At 47.2% G+C, this 15,875-nt stretch overlaps 1 protein-coding gene across 2 annotated transcripts in view; it reads left to right on the forward strand.

Annotated features, from left to right (window-relative positions):
* Positions 1-40: 40 nt before the first annotated feature.
* Positions 41-15,875, forward strand: part of DPYSL4 (dihydropyrimidinase like 4) — a 31,746-nt gene continuing 15,911 nt past the window's right edge. Inside the window, exons 1-6 of one of the 2 annotated variants that reach the window (XM_081912759.1) lie at positions 41-406; positions 8,841-8,929; positions 10,329-10,513; positions 10,755-10,919; positions 13,796-13,857; positions 13,956-14,036. In XM_081912759.1, coding sequence (XP_081768885.1) covers positions 56-406; positions 8,841-8,929; positions 10,329-10,513; positions 10,755-10,919; positions 13,796-13,857; positions 13,956-14,036 — 933 coding nt within the window. In that variant the 5' untranslated portion in view covers positions 41-55. Of the gene's footprint in view, positions 407-3,465; positions 3,825-8,840; positions 8,930-10,328; positions 10,514-10,754; positions 10,920-13,795; positions 13,858-13,955; positions 14,037-15,875 lie in introns of those variants that run through there. The other variant, XM_081912758.1, reaches the window with a different exon arrangement.

Consider the following 15,875-nt stretch of genomic DNA (forward strand, 5'->3'; position numbering starts at 1 on the left):
CACTTCGCTCCACTCTCCAGCAGTCCCAGGCAGGCGGCCTCCCTCCCTAACAGCCATGGCAGAGCCGAGGGAGCAGCTCCAGCCGCCGGAGAAGAAAGAGGAGGAAGTGCCCGATTACTTCGCGGCCCTCGGCACCTGCAGCCCCAAGCCCCGGCAGAAGTACGGAGGGATGTTTTGCAACGTGGAGGGCGCCTTCGAAAACAAGACGCTGGACTTCGAATCGCTCGGCGGAGGGAGGAGAGGGGGCAGCAACCAGAAGCTCAGTCGAGGGGACCTCAGCCAGCTCTCCAGCGGGTCGGAGGGGCAGAGCGAAGCCAGCAGCGGCAGCCAAAGTACCCCGGTCCTCACACCCGCGGGGCCGCCGTCAGTTGGAGTTGCGGAGGAATTACCTAATGGCTGCCATCAGGTAACGGAGGAGGGAAGGCGCTGGGAACGGTCATTGGAGGAGATGCGCTATGGGGCTAAACTTTTGAGGGTGCGGGATAAAGCTGAACCAGCGCTCTGTCTGTCTGTCCACCATAGAAATGTTTCAGGGATGTATTTAACGACCTGAGGAAAGTAATGAGCAAATCCGGTGCAGAAAGGCCGGTCCCTTAGCGGAATCAGCCAAACGGCCCGGGAACAGGCAGAAAGCGTCTAGCGGCTGGGTCTCTTCCAGCCAAGTAGGCGGCGCTCGAAGTGACTTGGCTCATGCGCGCAGGTTCAGCTCGTGAGACGAGGACCTGGCAAACCCGTGAGCGGCTCGGCGTCCGACCTCGATTTCAGAGGCGCGAGAGCTGCTCCGAGCAAGCGACAGAGCCAGCTGCAGTTCCTGAACTGGAATGTGGTTTGGAATTCACAGTGGAGCCGCCGCTTCTTAATCGCATCCGAGGTCAGGAAACCTGTCACAATCGCCCCCCTCCCGCCCTCCGAAGAGGACTGATCGGGACGCCAGGTGGCGATTGATTTCCCAATCGGCTGCAGTCCGTTTAGACGGCTGGCTGGCTTTCTCCAGCGTCCTCTTTAAATGTGGCGAGGCAGTCATGTATACCCCACAGGTAGAGCAGGAGCACTGTGTCCTCTGTTATTTTGCAACGCAAATGAGCGTCACTGGGGACCTGGCTTTTGTCTCTTCAGTCTCTTTCCAAGGCAGAGTGCACATCGGAGTCAGCGTGCATGGTCCGTAGAAATCTCCTCTGCTGCTGTGAGATTCAACGGACCCGGTCTTATGTTACAGCCAATGGGAGTTATTTTCTTGATTTTAATATGAACAGAAGAATTGGATGGGAAGGCTGGAATGCTTTGCACATTTACTGTAGGGTAGGTCCGGGTTAACTCAAAGGGACTTACTTCTGAGTAGATAGGCATAGGAATTTCAATGAGGCATACTTTGGGGGAAATTGGCATAGAATAGCAACCCAGAATGCTTTTAATAAAGGTAGGACAGGGTGTTTCTTCCCAGTAGCAGGAGCCATGCGGCGTTTGTGGCTAGGGCTGGAGATTATATTAACCCAGAATGCTAGCCTTGGAGGCTATGTTATTACCTCCACTGTGGAGGCAGTACACTTCTGAATGCTAGTTGCTGGAAGCAGCAGGAGGAGAGAGTGGCAGCAGTGCTCAGATCCTGCCTGGGGGCTTGCTATAGACATCTGTTTGGCCACCAGCACGGTGGAATAGATAGGCCATTGGCCTGATCCAGCAGGCTCTCTTTACAACCACACACAACCACACCTCCTACATCTGAGTGGGAATTGCAGCAAGGCAGAATGCCCCTCTTCTCTTCCACTTTAATGCTGATAAATGGTTTTTAATAATCTACTTTCCACGTGGTGCAGTGGAGAGGGAGGGAGGGAGTCTCTTGTGACAATCTCTTTTTCCTGGAAATTTGAGCACAAAGCTTTAAGAACTGAGGTTTCGTTCACCAGTCTAAATGCCACTTGGCTGCCCTGCAAGCTATTGATTAAGGCTGAAATTCTAAATAAAAATAAAGAATACTTACCTTGGTGTAAGTTCCCTTGAACTCTGCTTCTGAACAGGCATGCATATTTTCTCTTTGTTCTCAGAAATGAGTGACACATTTTACTTATTACTGCAAAACACTTATACCCCGTTACCTAGCCCAGCAAAACGCCCCTTTAAAGTCTTAAAAAGATAGGACACAAAAGGAAAGGGTGTGTGGAGGGAAGAGGTAAACAAACAAAATTCAGGCAACACATCTTTAATGTTACAACATCAGCCTCGTACACCAGAGCCCTCCAGGGTCACATCCAGACTCCAGCTAACCTGGAACTTGCGTTTCCATAGGAGTGGCCAGACTGATGCTTTCAGGAAGCCTACAGGCAGAACACAAAGGCAGGAGCCCGCTCCTTTTGTTTGCCTCCAAGGCCTCCCATTATTCATTATTTCCTCGGAATATGGACAACCCATCGCTCGTGGCCAGGACCCCTTAGAGCAGAGCAGATATATCCTCTGCATGAATTTATCCCATCCTTAAAAACAAAACCAGCATACTAAGCCACCAATTAAATCGTGAGGCAGAGAATTCCTTAGTGAATTACGCGTCGTTTGAAACAGCACCTCGCCAAGTGCATCTGATTCCGCAGAGGATCCCCTTATTATTGGATCCTAACCAGATCTCTGTCATCAACACCCGGTGGTGCTTATGAAGGAAAATTCTGACCAGGGCTGAGCTGGTTGCCCCAAGGATCTGATTCTATATTAAAACAGAGGGTCACTTAAACCTGAAATAAACTTGGAAAAGTTAAACAAAACAGGGCTTCCTTTTGAATGGACGTGCAGATGACAGCGCTGTAGGGAAGCAACCGCCTATTTGGGGCTACACAACAACACTGCTCTACATAGGAAGGAGTCAACTCCTAGGGACTTCGCCCTCCTCCCCATAAAATATTTGAGGGGGCCAGTGACCCCCAAAGTTGATGCGCATTCAAATGGTGTGTATGTGCCGCGTCTTGTAATCGATTATGCGGGCGGGAGAGGGCTTACTTGGGCCCCCCCAAATTTTATTCAAGTTGGCATCCCTGCTGCTCTGCGCTTGTGGTCCTAGTCACTCGGAAGCCGGTTCCACCGACATCAAGGCTTTCAAGTTAAAGTCGGGGTGAGTAAGTCCCAATCCAACGCAAGGTTTGAAATATGGATCTGAAGCGGGCTGGATGGGGGGCAAGTGATCTAACGTCCCGGGGAGTCGGCTGCGTCTATACCAGCTTCCAGTAGGATGCACACCCAAGCGCCAACAGGGAAACACAAAGCCCCCTGGGCTGCGTCTCCAGCCAGCCCCCCCCCCCTGCTGACGAGGGCCTGGCCCCTGGAGAGAGAGGGCTCGGCCACGTGGCCTTTGTTGGCCGGCGTGGGGAGGCGCAGGCTTTTGTTGGACAGGGCCGTGGCTGCTGCGGCGGGCCGGGCTCGCTGGAGAGGCCCCGGCGGAGCTGTCTGCCTGCGCGTCTGGGGCCCTGTCTGCCGCTGCCTGGCGCACGGGCGTGGAATGCTAATCAGGCAGCTGCTCACTCGGCAAGGCTGCCGGGCGGCCGGCGCAGGGGGAGCCACCGAGCTGCTCTCGCTCGCTCGCTCGCTCGCTCTCGCTTGCCCGCCCTCCCTCCCTCCTTGCCAGAACAATCCGCCGGGCGGAGAGGCGCGCACGCACACGCGGCGCCACTCAGCACAGAGCCATCCGCCGGCGCCATCCGCTGCTCCTTCGACCGGCCGCGCTCGGGACCCACAAAGGCCCCTCGTTGCCGCCGCCGTCCGTGACCCTCTCCCCGTCCCGCGCTCGGCAAGGCCTGCGGGGGAAGATGTCGTACCAAGGCAAGAAGAACATCCCGCGGATCACGGTGAGCCGCAGGGCCCTGGGCTGGGGTGGCGATGATTCTCGGGCTGGCATTGCTCTCCGAGGGTCCGATCTGCGCTTCCCGGGCTTGTGCGGAGTCCCAGCCCCCCCCGCCTTTCCCGAGGCTTCTGGTGAGGATCCCACCCGGGTGGGCCGCCGAGCTGAAGCCCCTGGTTAGGATTTTCGTAACGGGAAGGCGAGGGGAGGTTTGGGTTGCAACGGGGAGTTGGTAGGTGGAGCTGCGCGGTCCCGGTGGGCTTCAGGGGGAGGGGCGGGAGGCGCAGGCGAGATCCGAGCGAGGGCATTCGGCGTTTGTGCCTCCGCCGGCCATGGCTGGTGGTGACCGTCCGCCTGGGGACTCCTCGAACAACCTCTCCTTGTCCACAGCGCGCTCTTTCTCCCCATGCAACGTTCAGCCTGTAGGTGCGCGCTGCTGCCTTCTTCGCGCAGAAGCGAGCCAATGGGGCCCCCCACCCACCGGCTTTCCAAGGAGAAAAACAAAACAGAGCGCTGTGTTTTTCTGGAAATCTCCCAGGGTTATAAAGCGCAGCGGAAGACCTTGAGGAATCCGCACCCCGAATCAACTTATAAGGGAATGCAAAACAACATTCTTCGTGGCGCGCCTTTCTTCTTCTTCGCTAAGTGGCTGGTGTCGCCTTCTTCTGTTGTTTATCCGCTTGCAGCCCACCCCCGCCCTCGATCTGATTGCTCATTCGAGGATTTCTAACTCCCTTTGAGTGGGTGACCTCCTACGACACCATCCTCCATTCGACCCTCTTCAGAGTGTTAAAATGTGCATTTCCAGAAGCAGGTGTGCAGTCCAAGCCTCTTTCTCGAGGGGCAAGGGAGCCCCATTTGCCTCCCATGGACAAATCTATATCCGTATTTTCAACCTCTAACAGAGGGGATTAACATCTTTTTGGCTGAATTTGTTTTTAAGCGCAAAGAGCTTAATTTAGCTTGGTGTCTAGAGTATTTATCAGTATCAGGCATGTGAAAGGCAATCAATACAGGTTCTTCAGATACAAGTTGAACAGATAAACACTGAAATGTGGACATTTCCTATAAGGATTTCTCCATTGACTGTGGGATGTTGTAACTTCTAATACACAATCTGTTCCTGGGAATATGGGTGGGGGGGAATAGGGGGATGGAAGTCTTCTGACTGAGGGCTGCTATTTAAGACATTTGCCACTGAAAGCTCCCTGTGCAGAGAATTAGTGTCCTCTTTTGTTAAATGTAACCTAACTTGAACCCCAAGGATTTAAACAGTGTTTTATCCTCAGCTGGATGTGCTTCATAATAACAATGCAACAAGCTTCTATTTACCTGTTAAATGCTTTTCAAATACAGTGCACATTCATATTCCCTGTAAACTAAGCTCTGCTGTTTGAAATAAGTCCATGTATCAGACCCATCTTTATGCAAAGGTAGTTATTTCAAATGCCTTCTGGATCTCCATTACATCAACCCATACACACCTGAGACTGAAATCCTATATATATTTCTTTGTCGTAAGTCTTGCAGAATTTAATGGGATCTACTTCTGAGAAGACATTCAGGGCAGTGGCGTAGCGTGGGGGGTGCAGGGGGGCCGGCCGCACCGGGCGCAAGATCTGGGGGTTAGGGTTAGGGGGCACAAATCCACGGGTTAGGGGGCGCAAATTCACGGGTTAGGGGGCACAAATTACTTGCCTTGCCCCGGGTGCTGACAACCCACGCTACGCCACTGATTCAGGGGATTGCACTATAAGAGTAGCAATATTTTCCTCTCTCCCCCCTGCTTCCCCATCCCTGGAAGAAATAACACACAGCAAATTGTCAGGCATTTACCACAACTAAAGGTGTTAGGATCGGTTACATATAGCCCACATCATTGTGAATCTCTGCATGTTCTACTTTTCAAAGGCAATCACAGTTTGTGACTATCTTAACATTAGCATTCTCCAAAACACAAATTATTCTTTTCTTGACCTACTTTTGATCTCTTCCCAGGTTTGGTCCACTAAATCATCATTATTTTGTCATGCTACCCATTTGCATCCCCTCCTAATCCTGCCCTTTATCAGAGGGGTGTGTGTACATTGCACATATAGACACATGCACTGTTAGGGTTACATCTAATACAGTAGATTATGCTTCTGAATTCAACTGTGGAAATTTCTGACCAACTCCCCACTGAAATAAACTGTGGAATAAAGCACACCACATTCATTAGGATCTAAAGAATTGTGAAATTATGTTCAGGCAGCAGTTCCCAAGGCTGTGTGATAAGCTGAAATCAAAGAGGATTGAAAAAACAGCTTGTGGAACTGCATGAAGAGTCAAGGGGGAGAGAGCCTGTGAATATTCCGCTGAGCTAGTTCAAGTCCCTTGTGTGAACCTAAGTGTCTCCTTGGATCCTGGCCATGATGACTGAGGAAGCTCTGATGCCTGCTAAGCCCTTTAGGCTTGACTTTTAAAGTAAGCAACGTCAGAACTCATTACCTGCCAAGTAATTCTTGGTTGTGAGCCTCTTGACCTGATGGCCTAGCCTGTGAACTCTCAAATGCATTAGTAGGAGAGGTAGGTGACTCTTTCCCATTCCTTGCATCCTGTCATGTTAGATGGTTTGAAGAGCCTGCTGCATCAGGCCAATGGACCATCTATCTTGGTTTAGACAGGCCTCACAGCTCCCTTCCTTTCTCAGTGTACTCTATTTCTCCCATCAAAATGAGCAGCTGTGATGTCACTTCTGTAGAAGGGGTTTTCTTTTGAGGTGGGCTTTGAGTGGAATGGCACCCCCCAATGCCTGACATGTGAGGGCTCTATTCTTCATTGTTTGGCCATGAGCGAGCCAGAGCAGGCCAGCCCTTGAAGCAGCGACTGAAAGGAAGCTGTTTGAATAAAGGCTGGCTTACCGCATCTGGCCCGTGCTCTGGTTGTTATGGAGAAGGGCTGCAGCCTAGGAATAGTTACAGCATTGCTCATCCAATACTGTCCCCACTTCATGGGGAGGAAGAGCTGCAGTGGGTCAGTGAAGCTGTTCATTGAGGTATCCTGATGAAACAAACCTCTTATGATTTCTATACATTATTCACTTTGATTGGTAGCACAACATGTCTTACCCACATTATCATTAAAGGTCAAGGGACCCCTGACCATTAGGTCCAGTCGTGACCGACTCTGGGGTTGCAGCGCTCATCTCGCTTTATTGGCCAAGGGAGCTGGCGTACAGCTTCCGGGTCATGTGGCCAGCATGACTAAGCTGCTTCTGGCGAACCAGAGCAGTGCACGGAAACGCCGTTTACCTTCCCGCCAGAGTGGTACCTATTTATCTACTTGCACTTTGACGTGCTTTCGAACTGCTAGGTGGGCAGGAGCACATCATCATTATTAACCCTATATTCCTGTATCAAGGTGTAAACACCCAGGAATTGTTGTGAAGGCACCCATTGTTCTGTCTATGACAGGGGTCACCAACCTAAGGCCCATGGGCCGGAAGCGGCCTGCAGAGGTCGTTTGACCAGCCCACGGGCTGCCCCCGAACTGAGCTGCTTGTGCGCTGCGCTAAACCGGCGTGGCACGGGGACTTACTTATGCGGCACTGGAAATCGCATCTGTGCATGCACAGAAAATAATGGGTGGGCGCGTGATCTGGTCCACAGAGGGATCTCCGCAGGACCGATCCAGCCCAGGCAAGAAAAATCTTGCCGACCCCTGGTCTATGAAATGAAACTGGTATGGGCTAACTTGAACTTGAAAGAAGGCCATCTGGGTACTTTAAATCCTGTTATAAGAGGTCCTTGAAAGGGTGTTGTAAGCCAAAGTAGCCAACTCCTTGATACTTTCCTTGTTAGTAAAGGTAAAGGTAAAGGTACTCCTGCCCGTACGGGCCAGTCTTGACAGACTCTGGGGTTGTGCGCCCATCTCACTTAAGAGGCCAGGGGCCAGCGCTGTCCGGAGACACTTCCGGGTCACATGGCCAGTGTGACATCGCTGCTCTGGCGAGCCAGAGCTGCACACGGAAACGCCGTTTACCTTCCCGCTGGTAAGCGGTCCCTATTTATCTACTTGCACCCGGAGGTGCTTTCGAACTGCTAGGTTGGCAGGCGCTGGGACCGAGCAGCGGGAGCGCACCCCGCCGCAGGGATTCGAACCGCCGACCTTTCGATCAGCAAGTCCTAGGTGCTGAGGCTTTAACCCACAGCGCCACCTGTGTCCCTTCCTTGTTAGTACTGTTGCATTTATAAAGGCCTACAATTAAGGGTATAAGCCCCAGACTATGTAACAAGGAAGCCAATTCCACATGCCTTCAGAAATTACTTTTCTTTGTTAAAAATTCTGTTTCAGTTGCAAACCATTAAATTTTTGTTGTCGTTAGGATTGGATACTGACCTTCTCTGTACACTTACTTTCCTTTGCTGTGTGACATATTCTGCATTTATTCGGATAATGTGTTTCTGAGTCCTTAGCATTCTCCAGCAGCTGGCAGATTCCCTGGAATTGCTAACAGAGGTCAACTGAAAATGAGTCACCTTTCAGCAAATTATAGGCCTGATTCCTTGTAATATCCTTGGAGACAGTGCCGAGAGGGGAAGTCAACAAAGGCTTTGCACCAGAAACCCATGGCTCCTTGTTTTGAGAGCTGAAAAATGTGGGATTCTAGCCATCTTAATTAAGATCTGCCTAGCTGGCACTGTGTTTTACAATAACATTTGACAAAAAAATAAGTCAGGCAAGGCTGATGAGTGTATTTTCTAAATTCTATAACACATAATTCCTACCAGTTGGTCAGATAGCCTAGAGATGCCAACAATTTTTCCTGCCTTTGTTGCTGTTCTTTTGCATTTCTAGACAAAATAACATCAGCTGCTTTGCATGTCTTAGACAAAGTCCGAATCTCAGGTGTGATTTGAGACCAACACTCATCTTGCACCAGGCATTTCTCCATAGTCTGCTTCTGAACGTATACCTAAAGTCACCTCTAATAAAATATCTGGTCAGCTTGGAAATCATTGTTTGTTTGCTTTTAAATCAGAGTGACCGGCTGCTCATCAAAGGAGGAAAGATTGTCAACGACGATCAGTCATTTTATGCAGATATCTATGTGGAAGATGGCTTGATTAAGTAAGTTGCTGAAAAATATTTTGGAGTACGGTTTTATTTATTACAGATATTTCTGTACAATTTGATCTACTTTCATTGCTCTCCGATACATTAATTACAACATAAGCAAAGCACAGAGGAGACAGAGTCTAATTGTTGTTACACAACTACATGAAAGTAACACATTCAGTACTATGGTACACAGCACCTTTTGCTCACAGGGGCCTATGGATCAAGATTATTATTATTATTTATTTATTTTCTATATTGCTCTTCATCTGAGGATCACAGGGAATTCTCCCAAAGAAGTATGATTAGCATCCATCTGTCTTGCGAGACAATTGAGAAGTGCACCTTTGGGGGGGCTAAGTCAAACTGTTGGAAGGTTGCAAAAGAAATACAGTGGTACTACGGGTTACAGACTCCGCTAACCCAGAAATGGTACCTCGGGTTAAGAACACCTAAAGTGGTGCTTCAGGTTAAGAACAGTTTCAGGTTAAGAACGGACCTCCGGAATGAATTAAGTACTTAACCCACGGTACCACTGTATAAAAGGTAAAGGTAAAGGGACGCCTAACGATTAGGTCCAGTCGTCACCGACTCTGGTGTTGTAGCGCTCGTCTCGCTTTATTGGCTGAGGGAGCCAGCGTACAGCTTCTGGCTCATGTGGCCATCAGGACTAAGCCACTTCTGGCGAACCAGAGCAGCACATGGAAACGCCGTTTACCTTCCCGCCAGAGCGGTACCTATTTATCTACTTGCACTTGGCTTGCTTTCGAACTGCTAGGTTGGCAGGAGCAGGGACCGAGCAACGGGAGCTCACCGCATCGTGGGGATTCGAACTGCCGACCTTCTGATCGGCAAGTCCTAGGCTCTGTGGTTTAACCCACAGCACCACCCGGTCCCTCTGGAATGAATTAAGTACTTAACCCAAGGTACCACTGTATACCTATAGCTTAATCCTAAGGGTGTGCCCAAGTGGCACTTTCCTTTGCTCCCCGTTGAGTGCTAGAGCATTTAACTGTGAATGCAGAAAGCATTTCAGCAAGGAGAGACTGGTAAGAAAACACATTTCCAAAAGCAGTGTTATGAGCATCAGGAACACAGTGAGTTGATCTAGTTCAGGGGTAGTCAATGTGGTCCCCTCCTGTAATTTTGGACCATAATTCTCTTTATCCTGATCATTGGCCATGTTGGCTGGTGCTGGTGGGAGGTGTTGTCCACAGCACCTTCATTACCCCAGATCTCGTTACCAGTACTCTATTGCCATTTAAATCAATGGGATTTAAGTCATACTTTAATTGCTGGGACCTTAGTTCAATGAAATTAGTCTGGATCTGACCCAATATGTTGGATATCTGTATGCTGTTGTCCTCCTTGAATGAAACATGCAAGCAATCTCTTTTAATGTCATTTTCAGGCAAATTGGGGAAAACCTGGTTGTTCCTGGAGGTGTGAAAATGGTTGACGCTTACGGCCAGCTAGTTATGCCAGGTGGGATAGATGTCCACACTAGATTGCAGATGCCAGTGTTGGGAATGACCTCTGCTGATGACTTCTATCAAGGAACAAAAGCAGCTCTGGCAGGAGGGACCACCATGATTCGTACGTAATGCCCTTACTGTGGACTGCATTCCTTTTGTTGGTAGAAGAAAATCGGTCACTGAAAACCAGCATGACCAGATGCCAGGGATGATGGAAACTAGACTCCAACAACACCTGGCATCTGGTCATGCTGGTTGAGGCTGATGGGAGTTGGAGTTGAACAGCATCTTGAAGGGCTGCAGATACCCCACCCATATTAGGCAATTGAACCCTCATCCAATGAATGCATTTGTTTCTCCAGTTGACCATGTATTCCCTGAATCTGGGTCAAACCTTCTGACTGCCTATGACCAGTGGAGGGAGTGTGCTGACAGTAAAGCATGTTGTGATTATTCTCTGCATATTGACATCACACGCTGGCATGAGAGCATCAAAGAAGAGCTGGAGGCTCTCGTCAAAGACAAAGGTAAGTGCAAAGATACGCTTCATAGAAAATAACAAGTGGTTGGAGATTTACGACTGTCATAGCTTCCTAGTTGCAAAAAGACATGAATATTGCAACACTGGAAGGCAAAGATCCCGCCACATATAAACTGCTAGATTATGCAAAAGAGTGTTTTAGCTTGGGAGCAAATGATGTTTAATAGATGAGGGAAGCTTATTCTTTTTGACAAGATGTGTTTATCATTTTATGAATATGATGTCCTAACATGCAGTGTTTTTCCACCATTGGAAAACTCAGTTTTTGTGTTCTTTGATTATTGGAGGTCATTTGTCCTCTAATGCAATATTTGGGAAGTATAAGTATTTTAAATGTTCTTTTTATTGTGCATATGTGTACACACATGCATATACACACATATATGCACACACATAAAGGTAAAGGGTCCAGTCGTGACCATTAGGTCCAGTCGTGACTGACTCTGGAGTTGCGGTGCTCATCTCGCTTTATTGGCCGAGGGAGCTGGCGTACAGCTTCCAGGTCATGTGGCCAGCATGACTAAGCCTCTTCTGGCGAACCAGAGCAGCACACAGAAATGCCGTTTACCTTTGACGTGCTTTCGAACTGCTAGTTTGGCAGGAGCAGGATCCGAGCAATGGGAGCTTACCCTGTCACAGGGATTCGAACCACCGACCTTCTGATTGGCAAGTCCTAGGCTCTGTGGTTTAACCCACAGTGCCACCTGCGCCCCATACACACACATAGGACAATGAAAATTAGTTGACCATCAGTAAAAAAACAAGCTTTCTTTTTTAAGCACAACAATATCCAGTGTTGTAGAGTAACATTCAATAGCATCCCACCTTAATATGCTTTGACCCTTAGGTAGACATTGTTATAACTAGAATCCCCCACTCCCAATTCCAATATTTGATTAAGGTGCCAGCTATGACTTGGATGTGGAATACTTGAGAGGGCTTTTGGTATCCCATGCTATTGGGCTGCCCAAGTGGACCAAAACAAAACAAATAAAATTACCCATTCTGGGTGTTGCATTCAGGTTGCTTCTGAGAACGTCCACCAGGTAAATATCTAGGCAGCTACTTGAATGCTTCTGTCTTTCCTGCCGCTTTTGAATTACTATTGAATCAACTCTGCATAAAATCATTCCACTGTGGCAATGATAGTGGGAGAAAGAAGGATCCTGCAGGCATCTCACCCCCTTTGAATTCCAACCTTCATCTTGGTTTTTCCCCACACAGAGGGCCTTCTGGGAAGCCAGCTGAATCCTTCCAGGTTAAATACGTTGTGAAGCTAGGATAAGGCTATGCTATGGCTCTGATGTGGTTTCCCACTCAGGGAGTCAGAAATTTCACCCAAGAGCTACTTGGTCAGGACCTGCCCAGGCATCCCAGTGGGAAATTCCACACAGTCCTCATTGCAACAGGCTCCTTGTGGTGTGGAAGCCACTTCCATGTGGTTTGGTTCTAAACTGTAAGTGTGTGTGTGTGTGTGTGTGTGTGTGTGAGAGAGAGAGAGAGAGAGAGAGAGAGAGAGAGAGAGAGAGAGAGAGAGAGAGAGAGAGAGAACTGGGTGACAGTGTGAATGGGGTGACACTCTTGTGTTTCCCAAGGAATTGGCACTAGACCCATACAACCAGGAGCGTCTGCACAGCCACACTATTTCCTGCTATGCAGAATTGTTCTCTAGTGTTGGTTTACTTTTAGTAAAGAGAACTAACAATTATTCCCATTCACGATTGCGTTGTGCCTGTAGAATGAGCACAGCTGGCCACATGGTCCATCACTGGCCACATGGTTGTTTCCATTAGTACGACTATACTCACTATTATTCAGTGTTCACAAAATCTTGTGCCACGAGATCCACATAGTCCCACTCATCACACACACACGCCCTGCATCATGGGATTGCACCCTGGTGAAGGGGCCACTTGCTATAGGCCATGCCGCTGAAGGAGTTCACACTGAGTAGCCCCAGAAGAAAGTGGAAGGAAAATACCAAGCATTATCAGGAAGAGACTGGGAAACCTTGCAGGAAAATTATTTCCGGGGACACAGCGCACCATCTTTCAAAGAAACTGATGGTGAAACACAAGAGCCATAGCTCAGTGGTAGAACATACGTTTGCATGAAAAGGGTTGGGTTCACTGCCTGACATTCTCAGGTGAGGATAAGAAAGACTTCTGCTTGAAACCATGGCAAACCACTGCCGCTCAGTGTAGAGGATACTGATGGTCTCACTCTGTTTAAGGCAGCTTTGTATGTTCCTACAAAACTCAAAGTTAAAATTTTAAGTTAACCAATACATGGGATTGGGTTATCCAATCCAATGTCAGATTTCTCATGTTTATTTAAATGTTGCAATATATTCTTACAATATAATTGGAAACTGCCGGGGATTTTGGTTCAATTCTACAACCCAAGAAGTAATACAGAGAAATCAACATAGCTCAGCTTAATGCCTGAACACAGCCTATTGCTCCAGATTGTCTCAAAAATAATTTGATAGGTTCAGAGCCTTGTGGTATATACCTGAGTGGTATGTATCTGCACACTGTGGTTCCTAACTAATTGCACTTTTGACATTGGAAAGAAAATGCATTAATGACAACTGTTCACTTAGCATAGATGAGTAATTCAGAGTCATATCAGTGTATTTGACTTGACTGCTAAGAATGTTAAATCAGACACTTAGGATTTGATAGCATTTTCTTCTGAATAAGCAAGCTCATGGCTCACAGCATAGATTTTATTCAACATTCTTCAATTCAGATTCTAACCCTTGATTAGTTTTGTATCTAAGCTGGCCACGCTATGCAGCCTGGTAACTGATGATCATCTTTCAGTAGCAATCATTAATTCTCTTCTGCTTTCATTAAGGTGTGAACTCCTTTCTTGTTTTCATGGCTTATAAAGACAAACTCCAGTGCACTGATGCTCAGGTAATATACATACAAGACGCAAACTATTGTTCAACTATGCTTTGGCTGAAAAACATAAGCATTATCAGACTCCACCATTTTTCTTTCTTTCCTGGCAGATGTATGAGATATTCAGTATTATTCGAGATCTGGGCGCCATTGCCCAAGTACATGCTGAAAACGGAGACATCATTGATGAGGTAGAGTGTTGATTTATTTCATTTCATTTTATGAATCACTGGCCATGAAGCATTCCAAAGCATTTAGCAATTTAAAAATCAGCAATGAAAACAATTTCAAATCCAATGCAGTTAGAAGGGTGGTTGGAAAAGAAATGTATTCAGTAGGTGCTGAAAAGACTGTAAAGACAGTGCCTGTCTGATCTATAATGGGCAAAAGTTCCAAGGGGCAGGTGCCACCACACTAAAGGCCCTGCTCCTACATCATGTGGCATGAACTTCCTGATGAGATGGTATCCGCAGGAGACCCTCATCTGCAGAAAGTAGCATATGGCAGTGCATAGGAGCAGCCATATGGATTCAGAACAATGTACACTCCAATCTTTGGGCACTTTTTCATGGCACTGCGGAAAATGATAGCATCTATATGCCAGCTAGACATTCTGTTTGTCACTAACTACACATGTCTCAAAGTTACAATTGTAAAAAAAACCCATACAAATACAAAAAGTTTAAAACAGCAACAAAAGAGTAATGCAAATTTTTTTTGCTACAAGTGTTCATACTACAAGATGATAAAGAGGATGAACCCAACCCTATCCAACTAAAAGATGAGCACCACAGCAGGCTAGAGTATCCTCATACCATGGGAACATGTCTGTGTTGTCCTTTCCATGTGTTTGCTGTGAGGAACATGGAACATAGTTCACCATGGGAAAGTGGCATATAAGTAGATGAAATCTATTAAGGATCTTCTATGGTAAACAAATTTAAAGTAGTTTGTGTGTTGTTGCTGATGCTTGTGTCTCAACCTTGTGTATTTAAATGTCAGGCTCCTGAAACCTCAGAGAGGGGGAAAGGTGTGTGTGTGTGTGTGTGTGTCCCACACCTATATATACATACACACATACAACCAGGGAGGGTTGGGTTTGTGTATCTTCCTTGTTCTGTTTTACAGAGATCCTTAATATTCACCCCCAGGGCATTCTTAAATTATCATCAGTTGAAAAGTTGGAAGCCCTTCTGAAGATATTGATCTGCTTAGGATTAGAGAATTTTTGTTCACATCCGACAATCATACTTTGATCCAAGGTAGATAGGTATCACCAGAGCAGGTGGTTGTTTTTAGGGTTTTTAACATAGTTATTAAAAAACTGGAGGGTGACCTTCAAATGTATTCGCAGGCAAAGAACAAAAGCATGGAAATAAATGTCTCCAGAGCACTTCAAGGACAGAAAACATTTACCCTGGATTGCAAAAGATTAAATGCTCTTGAAATTAAATGTAGAGATTTACTGCCTGTCAGAATATAACTAGTTATTCAGAAGGCTTACTTACCGCTTTGCACAACAGTCTTCTGAGAAAGTGATTTGTAATCACTAAAATACCTCAATAACAATAAATTAAATCCAAGTCTAACCTTGACTTGGCCATTGTACTGCAGGCTCTGGTAGCTGCCAGATCAGATTATCATAATGTTCACTACAAGGAGCAGCTCTAGAAGTTACTTGGAAACTTCAGCTGGTCTAAAATGCAGTGGCCAGATTACTGGATAGGGTCCCACTTAGATCAAATATAACACCTATTTTCAAACAGCTGCATTTGTTTGCACGCCCAATTTAAGGAGCTCATGTTAGTCTGAAAAGCCAACTCAGGTCCCAAATACCTGAAATACCACCTTCTTTCCCACAGACCTTCTTGGGTATTAAGGTCAGCAGAGGGGGTCCTCTTAGTTTTTCTGTTTAAACAAACTTCATAATACAGCTTTCAGAAAACACTGAAGATGCTTATCTTTACCCTGGCCGTTGATTCCTGAGATGTGTATTTTTTTTCCAGGACCCTATTTTATTTTTTTAAAAA

The sequence above is a fragment of the Podarcis melisellensis genome, assembly GCF_964234715.1.
Source record: "Podarcis melisellensis genome assembly, chromosome: 5".
Lineage (NCBI taxonomy): Eukaryota > Metazoa > Chordata > Lepidosauria > Squamata > Lacertidae > Podarcis > Podarcis melisellensis.